The sequence below is a fragment of the Podarcis filfolensis genome, assembly GCF_964270895.1.
Source record: "Podarcis filfolensis genome assembly, chromosome: 12".
In the NCBI taxonomy this organism is placed as follows: domain Eukaryota; kingdom Metazoa; phylum Chordata; class Lepidosauria; order Squamata; family Lacertidae; genus Podarcis; species Podarcis filfolensis.
The window spans coordinates 31,945,664-31,960,658 of record NC_139614.1 but is presented as its reverse complement, the minus strand read 5'-3'; the positions used below and the strand labels follow the sequence as shown (position 1 = coordinate 31,960,658).

The 14,995-nt window shown below is 41.9% G+C and overlaps 1 protein-coding gene across 4 annotated transcripts in view; it reads right to left on the bottom strand.

The window, feature by feature from the left end:
• CDK6 (cyclin dependent kinase 6) overlaps positions 1 to 13,090 on the bottom strand; it is a 102,473-nt gene extending 89,383 nt beyond the window's left edge. Inside the window, exons 1-2 of one of the 4 annotated variants that reach the window (XM_083578861.1) lie at positions 11,905 to 13,090; positions 1,879 to 2,373 (exon numbers count right to left, since the gene is read on the bottom strand). In XM_083578861.1, coding sequence (XP_083434987.1) covers positions 1,879 to 2,111 — 233 coding nt within the window. In that variant the 5' untranslated portion in view covers positions 2,112 to 2,373; positions 11,905 to 13,090. Of the gene's footprint in view, positions 1 to 1,878; positions 2,374 to 4,352; positions 4,373 to 10,541; positions 10,923 to 11,904 lie in introns of those variants that run through there. The other 3 variants (XM_083578863.1, XM_083578862.1, XM_083578864.1) reach the window with 3 other exon arrangements.
• Between the last annotated feature and the right edge of the window lie 1,905 nt (positions 13,091 to 14,995).

Sequence of the window (14,995 nt, the reverse complement as noted above, 5' to 3'; positions counted from 1 at the left end):
AAGAATGAATGGTATTACAAATAACCAACAGAGTTTGTTAGGAGGAAGTCATATGAGACCAACACAGTTTCTTTATTTAAATAAAGAAGTGGTTTAGTAGAAAAAGATGCTAATCGTATTTGGATTTCAGCAAGACTTTTAACTTCCTACAAAAGCTTGATATATATGAGTATAAGGTAGATGAACAGTTAGTTGAAAACTGTACTCAGAGAGTAATAATTAACAGGTTTTAACTAGATTGTACTCTACTGAAATCAATGGAGTTTGATCAGCAGCAGTACTGGGTGGGATGGAATTATCTTTTGCACAAAATAATCCCATCCACCATCTTAAGCTACAGTTTACCCAGTCTTCCTAATGACAAGACAGATCTTTCACTGCATCTAAAAAAGGCATAAAATAAGGGTTTTCAAACCTACTTGACTTTGCACATATAAAAGTACTTTGTAAACACAAATGTTACTGTTTATCTTAATGGATTCCAAAATAACACACTCAATGTGAAGATTTATTATGGATTAATTATATACTTGAGAACTGCTGAGAAGATGTCACAAAAACTCCCAAGCCTGATTCTTTCCAAATTCTATCATGATTCTTGGTATGTACGGGCACGATTTTCTATGATTAATCACCATTCAGACTTGAACCTCACATTATCACATATCTAACATGTTACTCATCTGAAGAAATGTATGATTAAAAGTACTGAGACTACACCCATGAAAGTGGTCAACGAGTCCTCTTCCCCAGCTATCACAATTACCAGCAAGAACACAATGAAAATAATGTAGATTTGAACACACAAGTCTGTCTGGTTGCTGACAGGCAGCCTTGCACTGTTTTGAACAAAACTAAACTAAAGTTGTCATGTATCAGAGCAGCAATAATAAAAATAAGTCAGTTCTATTTTCTGACTTCTCCCACAATCAACCAACTTCAGAGTGATGAAGGACAAGAATTGCTGACAGAAATGGGACTACCACTGTGGACTAACAAGTAATGGCTCCTTTGGGAAGAAGGAAGGAGTATGAATTTATTTTTAAAAATTAAAAAGTAATGTACTTCCAGGCCACATACAGCTGGGTTCTATACCATCTGTCAATCAATTGAGGTTCTGTTTCACTAGATGGCTTGTGTCCAACATACTTGCCAGACCACCACCTATCCCATGACCGACCATGATTTTAAGGTATGCTTTAGACCGATCCTTGGGCACACTGAGACATGAAGGGCAAGTCTGAGCATCTTTTGGAAATGTTTTTTTTTTTTTAAATCAGGCAGAGATTTTGGTGGCCTGAGTTAAGGTTGCAGCTGAGCAAGATTTCAACCTTTAATATTTTTATTTACATGTTCATTTTGAATTTTACATATTACTTTTAACATTTTAAGCATTAGAAAGCTACTTAACCAAGAACAAATTCTGAGCTTTCTAAAACTGCAGAATTGTCCTGCCTAGTATAAAAGATTCTTATTGCCACATAGGCAGTGTTTAGTAGCGCTAAAATAGCACCAGCTTTTACTAGGCACAACTAATACCCAGGACAAAAGAGCTTCTCTCTTTCTATTCTTCCTTTTTTGTGCTGAAAAAGACCACAGCTTACATGTGGCTCCATGCCCATCCACTCAAATACTTAAGTCACACACCTATGCCTCTGGAGATGGATGTTTGAATGCGTGGGAGGCAAAGCTCAAGAAAAGGTGGGTTAGGCAGGTTGGCAAAACATACACTTGAGCAAACTTCAAATTCATTTCAGACAACTATTCTAGTGCTCAATCGAGCCACATACCCCAAACATGATGCTCAGAACACCCAAACTGTGTAACTGGGATACAGTTGGCCATATGCCTTGCCACCGCCCCCCGCACCTTCCTCACCTGACCACGTTGGGATGCTCAAATGTTTCCAGATGCTTCAATACAGCCACCTCACGTATGGTGGAAAGTGGCATCCCCTCTTCGCTTGTCTGCACCCGCACCCTCTTCAGTGCTACAAAACGTCCACCATTCTTCAGGTCCCGGGCCTTGAACACCTTCCCATAGGCTCCTTCACCAATCTCAGCTACACATTCATATTGTTGATCAGCTAGGGTCATGCTGTCCTTCTCCATGGTGACACCGCTTTCCTTCTTCCCCAGTTTCTTTCTGTGGTGTTTCAGGTGCTGTGGCTGTTGCCCTTGTTCCCTATGTGCAAATCTGTCCTTAGTTGTTATTGGAACAGGGTGTCCAGATATTTTGACAGATGGAGCAGCCTGCAGGATGGTTCTTGCACCCTTCCAGAACTGTAGTAATGCCCACGTGAGCCTTCTTGCTTAGCCAGTGGCAATTATCTGGTAGTCTTTGGAATCATTATCTTTGTAAAGCTAATGAGATCTAAGGGACAAAAAAACAACCACCAAAGAGAACATAATTAGTATTAGGAGTATCTCTCCACCGGCTTCCATAATAGAATATTGCCATTAAACACTTTGTCTGCACATTTAGTTGGCATATGTAATACAACTGGCTTGCACACATTTAAGTGAAATGAGCCCTTTAAACAGTGCAATTACAAGAGGCAATGGGATGCAGATCAAGGGGACAGAATATTTGTGCTCTGTGAACTGAATTAAGTTAAATGTTACACTTGGACTTTATTATAAAAATTAAGAAATGTGCATTCTGCAGTTCATTCCAGAAATAAACAACCATCATTAAAAACATGGTAGGTAAAGCAGCAGCAGATTAAAAAACAAGCACAGCAAAATGGCAGAAAACTCACAAATCAAAGGCACATTGAAAGAAACAAGTATTCCATAGATAGCAAAAAAAATAAAAAAATAAAAATGAAAAGAGAGATAGCCCGACAGATTTCCATAGGAATTTATTCCACAGTCTTGGTGCACCAATTAAAACACCCTGTCAGGAGTGCCTGCTTGTCTGATCTCAAGTAAGAAACTGGCATGTTATTTAAAACAACTGGTAGTGTTAGGCAGGTTTGGGGAGGTATGTGTGTCTCATTAGGTCTTCATCTGATAATAAAAGACATAAAGAATCCTAGACATATTTCTGTGCTTCAGCAGATGCAACTGCCTGCTAACAAATTATTCTCTTGCAAGTAAGTTTTTAAAAAAGTTTTTCCATGTTGTACAATGCTATGCTAGGGAGAAATTCCCGTCCTTGCCCTAAACCTGTGGGTTGGCTGAATGGCACAGAAAGTATTGCATGGCTAGGAGGCAACTAAACATGCTTGTCTGGATAAGCAGTAGTTCCTGGTTCCATAAAGATAAACCATGGTTAGCTGAAAATGGAAGAAAATGTTTCTAACCTCCTCCACGCAGGTAAATCTAGATGGGGAGCGATGATTTACAAGTTCAAGGCTAACTGGGGTCTGCTGTTATAACTGAATTCACAGACAACCAACAAAGCACAGTTAGAGTCACTGCTCTGCCTCAGGGGGACTGTCCAGCAATGACCAAAACACCAAGTCAGGGGCTAGTGCTACCAGCTAAGGAGCCAGACAAAGTTCCTAAGCCAGATGTTGGTGATCAGATCATTAAACCTGATAAACATGTGCCCATTGAAAGAGCTCCCCAAAGCATCTGGTCTGAGGAACCAAGTGCCCCCCACAGTATCACACAAGACCAATGGTGCAATATATTTTTGGTGGTTCAAAAACATTCTTATATTAAGAAACATGCCAAGTGGGAGGCCATGGAAAGCAGGAGAAGTGTCTGTCTTCATGCTAGAGTTGGCCCTTTAAGAGACTCTTGTTTTCCACAAGAAGACAATGACCTTTTATCCACACACTCCGTGTCCAAGCAGATTTTTTCAAGGAAAGCTCTGGGGTGAAAAAAAGAGTACTTAGACACAAAGCTTTAAAGCGTGGGCCTGTGCCTGGAAAGCGTGGGGCAAAATTTTAAGTGTTGATAAGCCCTTAGCTAAGATGGAGTGGGCTGCTGCTTCCAACCCTTGTTGGATGGAGGAGTTGCTCACTAGGAGCTATCCGTGGTGCTGCAACAACCAACCTGTGTTGCTGTCTTTCCCAATGGACACCCCCCAAGTTCTGACCAGATAGAAAATTAAACAGGCAAGCACCACTAAACCATGGTTTGCCTATTATATGCCTGGAAGTTGAAACCAAAATGTGGGTTTCCTGCTACATCTAAGCCAAGTCACAAACACAAATCAGCAACAAATATACAAAAATATATTTAATACACCAGGAAAAACAACAGCACAAGCTGTACCCTTAAAACCCCAAAGGTTTGATGAAATAAAATTTTTTAAAAGTCCACCTAGCCTTTAACAAACAAAGAGAAAGACCTCTTGGAATTCAGGTCCAGGGTCACTACAGAAAAAAGAAAACAAACCTGTTTCTTGTGAAATACAACCTACCATCCAGAATGGACAGAACCTGGATGGCTCCATCTGCAGGTTTCAATTCTCAAGGGACAACACATGGAATAAGACACTTCCTGGGATAATCAGAATACTGTGTTTTAGGGCTTTATAGGGCAAAAGCATCACCTTAAATTGGGCTAAGAAAGCAAATTGCCTAGTGCCTCATGCCAGCTAAAGTTTCTGAAACATCTTCACGGGTAGACCCATGTAATCTAATCAGCAAGTCGGTATAACATGCATGACAAGTGTCCAGATCCACCAACATGTACTCAGACTAAATAGAAAGGAGCTGGGCTTAGATTTAGTCTGAGACCATTTCAGTAGCTGCTTGCACACTGGCAGTACTTGACAAAATCTTTAGGACATATGGCTCACAATGACCATGAGTACTTAAATTCTGAACGTGCATTATTAACTAGCTGGATATAAAGTTTCATTTTCTGAATCATGCAATTGATTTTTCATTGCTGATATAATTCTCATCCCATTTTGTGAGCTACTCACAAAAGGCTGTACCAGTAAAGCCTGAGTTTTACATTAATATTATGCTCTTTCAGATTAGGTAATATATAATCGCTGTAGTTCCATTTATTGGATTGAAAACTGAATATAATATTTTATCATTTGTGGCTAAAAATGGAGCACAATCCAAGCAACGTTAAGCACAGTTAAATCTTACTGCTTTAAGTGGGAGAAATTTAATCATGGCAGAGTGTTTAACATTCCCACTGCAGCCTGCAAGACTTTTAATGCTGTATCTTGCCCTATTATGATAAACATTCAGTAATACTTTTATTACTCCTCTGGATTCATCTAAAAAATAATAAATTGTTTTTATGTAAACCACTCAGAGATTTTTTTATATATTACGTGGTATATTTTTTATACAAATACATTTCAAAACTTGTTAATGCATATTTGGATGAGGACTGGATCATTTCTAAATGAAAAAATATGGTAAAATTATGGAAGCCAGATAGTAGTACAGATAGATAGATTTCTGTTCTTTCTCGTCGCTCAACCAAATTAAGATTGAGAAGGAAAAATGAAAACCAAGAGGTCACTTTGCTTGACCAAAGTAATCCAGCAAAGATGTGGCAATAGCAGACCAAGTCTCTTATCTCTTAATTTAAGAGTTGTTATGCAAGATCAATGCTTAATTATGACTAGCTACAGCAGGGGACGCGGGTGGCGCTGTGGGTAAAACCTCAGTGCCTAGGACTTGCCGATCGCATGGTCGGCGGTTCGAATCCCCGCGGCGGGGTGAGCTCCCGTCTTTCGGTCCCAGCTCCTGCCCACCTAGCAGTTCGAAAGCACCCCTAAGTGCAAGTAGATAAATAGGTACCGCTGTATAGCGGGAAGGTAAACGGCGTTTCCGTGTGCTGCGCTGGTGCTGGCTCACCAGAGCAGCTTCGTCACGCTGGCCACGTGACCCGGAAGTGTCTCCGGACAGCGCTGGCCCCCGGCCTCTTTAGTGAGATGGGCGCACAACCCTAGAGTCGGACACGACTGGCCCGTACAGGCAGGGGTACCTTTACCTTTTTACAGCAAATCCATCTTTCAAGTAATGAATAGCAACAAATTTGCCTACATACAGATCACAACTTTCCTTTATTTTCAAATACTAATGATTAACCAAAGCATAACCAAGTATCAAATATTATTCATAACAGCCAATCTTAATCTTATCATGAAGGAGCCATTTTGAAAAACAATTATTTGCATTCATTTTTAATGTAGCAATTCTCAGACTGTTGGCAACGGATTACAATGGCCAACATTTTACAAATAAATTAAAAAACAGAAATCAAAGCAGTCAGGTTTGGGAGACAAATTAGACAAAGCTAATGAAGGATGGCAATAAAACCACAACTTAGAAAAATATATACAGCAAGATTTTAGCATTACTTTTCCAATGTTCTTGGGTTATGCAGTTGAGTTTTTTTCATCAAGTGTATATCTGCCTCTCCTGTTTTGCTCCTGGACTCTTAGAACCCACCAGCCTCTAAGACCCTGGGTAAGCTTCCCCCTTGGTTTTTCCCAACACTGGCCCTGCCTTTCACCTCCCTACCAGATCTACTTCTGGATCTACTAACTGGTGTGTCCCTTGTCCTTCAGCTACTTTTCCTCTAATCTTGTTTTCACTCTTTTCTCCATACAGCCTTCCTCGCAGATCTGCTTTTCTTTGTCATTTGTGCTAAAATACACAGCTTTCTTTTTAAGTATTGTACGACTTCGCAAGTCTGTATTTCACACAAGTTTCTCCTTCCCTCAACCCTCTGCATCCTCCATCTAGTCTATCCTACCTTCCGGGCTCTCTGACTTTTTGCCTTCTTATATCATTGGTTCTCTTCTCATTTTGTTTCCTTCCCACCTTTCACCTTCCACTCCTAGCACCCATGAGTTGCCAAAAGATCCTGCCTCCATGTAATGGATGTGGTCTTCCTTCCCCCCAATGTAGGCTTTCATTTTCCTTATTTTAAGCTCAACTGACAGAACTTTGTTGCTGACAACTTCTTGAACAATTCAAAGGTTTATGAAGAGTCCATGACATCACAGCAGCTTATCCAATAGCTAAATGGCACATTTTAGCTGATTAGGAGGATCAAATTAAAATCAAGTGTGTCTTCTTTGGAACTTTAGGTAAAACACTCAAATTTATATCATAGAAATATCTCTGTCCTGATTTTAGCTTCAAGTAAATTCATGGCACTTCTATTTTAATCAACAGAATAGATAACGTTTCATTATTCCTTCCAATTTTGATGATATGGAGCTCCTGCCACCCTCCATTTGTTGATATGTAGACACCTACTGTGTAAATGCCACATGTTCTACCAAAAACAATTCTGGGAATTGTAATTTTATGAGCTTCTGAGGATTTTGGTTACAGGTCTTTAGGCTTCCACTAACTTCACTGAACTAAAATTCCCAGAATTCTTGGAAATAAGAATGATCAAGTGTATAATGTGGACATGCCCTGTTCTATAGAGATGTCATCAGTGTGCTAGAAGGGAAAGAGAAAAACTAGAATTGTGATTCTAAATATCCTTATCTAAGAATTAACCCTAATGAAAACAGTGGGATGCTGCTGAGTAAACATGCACAGAATTGGGCTACAAGTGTCACAAACTGGGCAGGGACGGAAACATAGAAGAGGAACTCGCCATGTCCAGTTCAACTACTTTTTCAAAATATATTCCAGAGCAGGGTGAGGCATATGTTAAATTTTCACAAGGCCAGGCTAAGAGTATGTACCATGAGATGAAAGGGAACTTGGTGAAGTGAAGGAAGGTTAAGACTAAGAACATAAGAAGAGCCTGCTAGACCAAGTCAATGGCTCATCTAGTCCAGCTTTCTGTTCTCACAATGGCCCATCAGATGCCTGTGGGAAGCCTGCAAATAAGACATGAGTGCAATAGCACTCAGCCCACCTTCTATTCTCAGCAACTGGTATTGAGAGGCAAGATGCCTCTGACAGAGGATGCAGAACATAGCCATCATGGCTAGTAGCTGTTGATACCTATTAGAACTACAACAATGTTAACTGATATGAAGCTAGATGAAGATGCAAACAGTTCTAAGAACTAGGCAGATGCTACGCATTGTGAAATGAGTAGAGAACATATAAAGATGGATATTTATATCTTATCATGCTGTGTTATAGAGCCCTTAAGTAACCATCAGTTCAGGACTCCTTATGGAACTCCAGTAAGGCACAGAATGTATGTAACAGTGGTTTAACGTGTTGTAGAATGGACCTATAGGCTCATGAGAGAACTCAACTGAATAAACCAGATTATTGGGTACTTCTCCCATTGCACTAACAGCACGGCAGTTGCCACTTATCAGTACCCACATTTTAGACTTGTTCACATACTGGTTTGTGGTAGGGATAACTATTATCTCTGGAGAAACCACATTGTTTCTTTCTGGTGCTCACAATATTTTGCTTACGGATGTTTGTGATAACGTTAGTGGTGTCAATGTCTGAAAGTCTTATACCCAAATGGCTGTGACCATTCAGCGGCAAGGAAGATGCCATACGAGAAAGACAAGAGATAAGTAACAATTACCAATTGCTGTCTACTCTTAGACATAAAGATCAATGTGAACAAAAACACTTAGCAAGACAGGATGATTACCATAAAATACCCGCATGTTTAGGTGTTTGCTTCAACAGTTTCCTTCTCTCTTCCCAGTACAATATTGATGAGTAGTAATAGTTCTGTCTGGAGCATGGCTAATACCTCATCTATATGTCATTTACCTGTTAGCAACAGCATAAGAAGGCATACTCTATAGTCTCTATATTTCAAAAGCTCATTTAGTAGAAAATTACTAATCATTTTCACCAACTTTTTTATCCAAACAATCGCATTCAGGTTGGATTTATGTAGAAAAATCATATTTGCATTTACTCACCAATTCTCACACATGGATGAGAACCAGCACACAGCATAAATGCATTTATTGAAATAACTGAGATCTTTATCCAAGTTGGTACCTGTATTGAATTGATTTTATGTATGTTCTGTTGTTGTTTTAAAATGTATGTGTATGTTATGTATGTGTGATTTCATACATGCAATTGTTTTAACTTTTTATATATGTGTCTGTTTCATATATATTTCCATTATGTTGTAAATTGCTTTGCGAAGCAATTCATACATTAAATAAATTGTCTTCCTCATCATCTTGGCAGTGAAGTCAAGCATGATTTAAATTGTGTTGGGAACAAAACTGTATTATTCTGAAAACTGGTCTTTGGAATGCTTAAATAGTGGTAAAGAGGATGGCATGCTAATTTTAGTCTTCACAGGTGACCAGAACAGATCAATACAAAATTAAGACTTTTTCTGTGGTAACTATAGACACTGTATTTCTGTTCTGATATGCAATTATTTGACATAATTTTTTAAAACCTTCAATTGTGTGATATAGTTCTTATTTTGACATATTATTTTAGCCCTACTTTATCACTTCTGTTTGGGGGATACAAAGCTGCCTTATGCCAGGTCAAAATACTTGTCCAACTAGCCCAATATTGTCTACTTTGGCAGGCAGCAGCTTTCCAGAGTCTCAAGCAGAAGTCTTTCCCATCACCTGCTACCTCTTTTTAAAACTTGAGACGCCAGAGATTGACTCTGGGACTTTCCACATAAAAAGCATCTGCACTACCACTGGGCTATGGATCCCTGTGAAAATAGTTTTCTTGCATTTCACATGTGCGTGTAATTTCATTTTTAGTAACATATTGCATTATATGACTTTCGAAGACCATGTAACTGTGCGCGCGCATATGTTCGACCTCTGGCTAAGTTCTATTACCCAAGCTTCGGAAACATCTGAGTAAAAATGACAACAGTTATTCTAGAGTAACTGCTCTATGGCAGCCTTAGAGCAATCTCATATGTGACATGTGTAAAAGCACCTTTGAGCCTATATTTTGCTATTTGTCTAAATGCATCCATGTTTCTAAGGTGGATGCAAAACAGAAGCCTTTTTCAACCTGAATGCACATTCTTGCCAAAGTACACTTTACATCTGCATCACACATGCAAGAAACAAAAACAAAAACCCCCAACTCAAGACTTAGATATGAAAATTATTTTTAAAGCATATGCCAGAAACAACGAATAACTGAGTACTGTCAGCAGCATAGCTTAAATTTGAAACGGTAGGTGTACACTTCACATTATGCCTTCCTTGAGCCAGTTCAGGCATTATAGAGGCCAGCTAACCAGTTAGTAACTGCCCAGAGAAATAAGTCCAGCCATGTGAACAAGGTACCATCTAGCAAAGGCAGATCACAGTGGCTGCTTACATTACCCCCCCCCCCAATTTATGGAAGTAACTGCTATGACCACCTGCGCCATTTTCAGATGGGAAGGCCAAAGAAAGAAAGAAAAAGTCTGTTGAGCAGTAACATTTTGACAACCTATCCCATAAACCTTTGGCGTATTGTGGCTATTTTATTGTGAGGCACAGGTACCCATGTGCATGTTAAACGCCTCTCTCTCTCTCTCTCTGTTATTCCCAAGTTATTTATTTATATTTATATCCCACTTTTCCTCCCACCACGGAGCTTTCCATACTGCCTCCTATCGAGGACACCGCTTTAGCTTCCAAGCAAGGTTGGCTGCTGCCTCGTTTACCTTCACACCATGCCCTGCTGGGCTTGAAATTGAGGTCCCGGCATTCTGACACGCACAGACACACACGTATATAGATATAGATATATATATACCAATTTTAAAAAATAATAATTAATTTTTTTAAAAAAAAAAAAAAACCTGAGGTGGACAAAACGAATAGCGCCGCGTGCCCAGCAAAGCGAAAAGTGGCGACTGCAGAGGCGGCCGGTGGGGAGGGGAAGGAAAAAAGCTCCACGTGCCCCCGAGCGAGCGAAGAAGAGGATCCTCTGAGGGAAGCGCCTCGTCAGCCAATAGAAAGAGAGAACGGCCAGGGGGAGGGCGGGGCCGCTGGGTGCCTCTGGGATGGAGGTCGCCCCCAACCGACCAGGCGGCCTCTGCCTGCGTGTCTGTGTGAGGTCGGGAACGCGGGGCGCGCGGGGAGAGCGGGGGGGGGGAGCTGCGTGTGGGGGGTCGCCAGGGGGCGGGGCCTGCGGCTTCACCGCCGCGCCTGCCTGCCAGCCTGAGGCGAGGGAGCCCGCAAGCCCCGGAGAAGACTCGCTGCAAGGGAGGTTCCGCGAGAAGCCGCTACCGGAGGCTGCAAACGGGCCGGTTGGCAGTGGAAAGTTACCGGTCTCTTATAAGAAACGCACATCCTGGTGCGGGTCGGGGGGGTTGTTACTTTCCTCCCTCCGAGCTCCTTTTCCAGCTCGGTTAACACCGCAACTTGCCCCCCTCCCAAGTCACATGAAGAATGCATGCGCGAGCCTGGTGCCCTGCGTGCTCGCCCGGCCGCCTTGCAACTGCACGGCAAAGGCGGGCGAGCCCCTCTTCCCTAAACATTTCGCACTGCAACGCCCCCCCCCCAACTGGAGGAATCGGGAGGGGTGGGGGTGGCCGAGTATGCGTGGTAAGCGATTTCCACAAGAACAACGCCTCCCCGGGCGAGCGGGCAGCCCCCACCCCCCAAAATACTCAGACCAGGATCAAGACGACTCCAGAATGCCCGCATGAGTCCTCATTCACCCACCCACATCCATGCATGCGCGCACACACACCCGCCCTTCGTGGCATTTCATAGAAAACGTGCTCGAGGACCACCCCAAAGCAGCTCCCTTATACAGCATACACGCAATGGGAGAAAGGCAGAATAAGTTTTTTTTCCCCCTCTCCGGGATGGGTGGGTGGGCTCGATCCGGCACAATCTGCAAATTAATAAGGAATGTCTGAAATGCGGAGAGCGAGATCTTGGGGCGGGGGGGGGGGAGGAAAAGATTCCTGTTCCCACCCACTTTTTTTCCACCCTCCCCACCCCCAAATAGAAAATTAGTGGACCATTAAGTTACAGGGTCTACACAGGAGAGCACATGGGCACTTTCCAAAGTACCTGATATTGCTCTGGAACTGCCTCGGTCTTCAGAAGAAAACTCCCACCTAAAGTGATCTCCAGGAGAGCTGGGCTTTAAATAAAAAAAAAGGAAAAAGGGAGGGGGTGAAAGAATGAAAAAGAAAAGAAAACAAGAAAAGATGGGGGAGAGGTTTCCCTCCCCCTCTTTTTTCCTTAAATAATCAGCATCTCATAAGAATGATGGGTCCAAGCAGCAGCACCGAACCGGATTCGAAGCGTTCACATGGTGATGGTGGCTGAGGTTGCAGGCTCAGGTCTCAGCAGGCACCGTGGCGGGGCCACACAGGTAGTCGCAGCGTCTCCTCTGGGGCTCTGCCTCTGCCCTGAGTTCGCATCTTCCTGCAAGCGGTAGGGCAGGCTGCACCTTAATGCACAGAGGATCTCGCCTCCTCCCCCCTCCCTTGGGGGGGGGAGAAGAAGGAGAGAGAGAGAGAGGCTTGTGCTAACTATTCTGGGGCTGATCAAAGCCTTGCAGCGATCAGTCTCCCAAGAGTGCGGGGCTCTTACACCAGCTCTCCACGCTGCCTGCCTGCTGCCACTCTTTTCCTGCCGCCGCTTCTCCTCCTCTCTCTCTCTCTCTCTCTCTCTCTTTCTCTCTCTCTCTCTCTGCTCCTGTGCTCAGTCTGTGCTCAGTCTGGGAGTAGCAGCAGCAGCAGGAGTAGAAGAGTTTCCCCCCACCTCGCCTCCACTTTTTTTCCCCCTCCGTTTCCCACGCTGGCTGAATGTGACTTGACCCCGTTTCAAAAAAGTTTGACATAGTGCTTCAACATTTCCGCATTCCTCCCCGACTACAAAGGCAGCGGCCGCCTCCTTCTGCTTTCTGTCTCTGCTCTCTGTCTTCACACTCAATGAAATCCTTCATGTGCTCGCTGCCAAAAGCAGTCACATACCGCAAGGGTCGCAGCAGCCAGCGCAACGGCCAGGAGCAGGCGCCCCGGGGCAGGGGCAGCCCGGGGGGAAGAGGAGGCAGGCAGCCCTCCGCCGCGGGGAGGAGCGCGGGCGGAGGTAGCCCGACACGCTTGCGCTGCTCGCTGTGCTCGGGGCTGCGCAAATGCAAAAAAACGTTATTGTCATTATTATTCTCTGGTGCTCGGGGCTGTACAGGCGCGATCATGCTATTAGTGCTATATTATTAGTAATATTACTACCGAGAGTTCACTGCTGTACAACTGACAAAGTTATTATTATCAATATTAATTATTATTACATTATTATTGTATTGTATTGTATTATATTATTTCAAAGAACCTTGTACAGCACAAATATTGTTGCTGCTTCAGTGCAAATATTGCTGCTCTTAGTATTATTAGTCCTCAGTGCTCAGGGCTGTACAAATGCATTTTTTTTTATTATCATCATTGCTTGTGGGAGCTTGGTGCTGCGCAAATGTTAATATTTTACTATTCGTTTATTATAATTGCTACCAAGTGCTCAGTGCTGTACAGTTATTATGATTACTGCTCCGGAGTGCTCAGTGTGGTATAAATGCAAAAAATAAATAAATATGATTTTTGTTGCTATCATGGTTAGCATATATTATAATCATCACTGGTATTGATTTGGTACCTTTTGTATTAATTTGATGGTCATGGTTGCTGTGAAAATAGTTTGCTATTATGAAACAGGGACTTTCAGGCTCAACTCACATCTCACCTCAGATATTAACTCATTAGGTGCCCCAGATTCCACCAATCTGCAATATGGGGATAATGAATATTGACCTATGTACAGCTGCTGTAAGGATTTCTGAAATAATGTATGTGGAAACTCTATGAATGCATTTCATTTTTTTCTTTATTGCGGATGCACATAATCCACCCCATAAATCAGCCTCCAGTGTATTCTAATGATATTGATAGTAATCACAACAATTACCATTCTGGGGGACATAGAAATCCTATTGTATACACTTATCTGGAAGTAAGCCCCAATGCCCTCAGTAGCACTTTCTTCTGAGTAAACACGCATAGGCTCATGCTGTATAGTTGCAATCCCGTAGACTTACTTAAGAGTAAATCCCAATGAGCTCCATGAGGCATATTTTCAAATAAACATGCATAAAATTGGGAAACATAATATTATGTGGATACAATCTGGAAAATATTTTATTCCCAGGTGAATAAACAGGTGAATGAACAGGTAGGTAGTCTTTATATTCCTATTCTGGGGAATAGGAACTCTTTCATGGCCAGCTTGTTCATGCAAGGGGAAAGGAAAGAAATTTGTTTCTTGAAGCAACAGTTTGCAAGCAAATGAAATGCTTCTGCCTGCTGTCTTTCACCATGTAATAATAAGAATAAAAAAAGAATAAACATGGATTTCTGTATTTAAATAGGCTCTGAACTGCCGATACAAACATTTCTGATTCTCCCAAAATAATTTTTGGAACCAAGAAATTAATGTAACTTATTTGGAGAGCTGCAAAAACAGAGATAAAGTTCCATGCAGGAAAACAGCACTTAAAACGTGTGACATTGCACAATGAGTTTTGGTGCTGCAGCATGAGAACAAATAGAGCCATGTGCACTTTTTCATGTTACAATATATACATAAAGTATTTCCCCATGTAGGAAAACTGTCCTGTGGGTGTAGAATGCCACAGATGTGATTCACTGCAGAGGCTAGAAGACATAATGCATGTCCTACAATTATGTCAAAATAATAATAATTATGTGCTAAAGTTTTTGTATCATTTTTGAAGCATTGTGGGAGATATGTTGGTGGTGGTAGAACCCGAAGGGCCGTCATCCAGAGCCAAGTACAAAATAGTAGCTAAGACAAGGATGAGGAAACTCTGGCCACCATAAGCTGTTGGACTCCAACTGCCACCACCCTTGACAATTGGCTGGGGCAACCCAATCAGATGGGCAGCATATAAATACTACTACTACTACTACTTCTATTATTATTATTATTATTATTATTATTATTATTATTATTATTATGGCTGGTGAGAGGTTGAGTCCAACAACATCTGAATGACATAACATTCTCTAACCCTAATTATACTGTGCCTAGTTCCTAAAACCAGAAATAAACATTTTGAATGACAGAGGTGGTGATATTATAT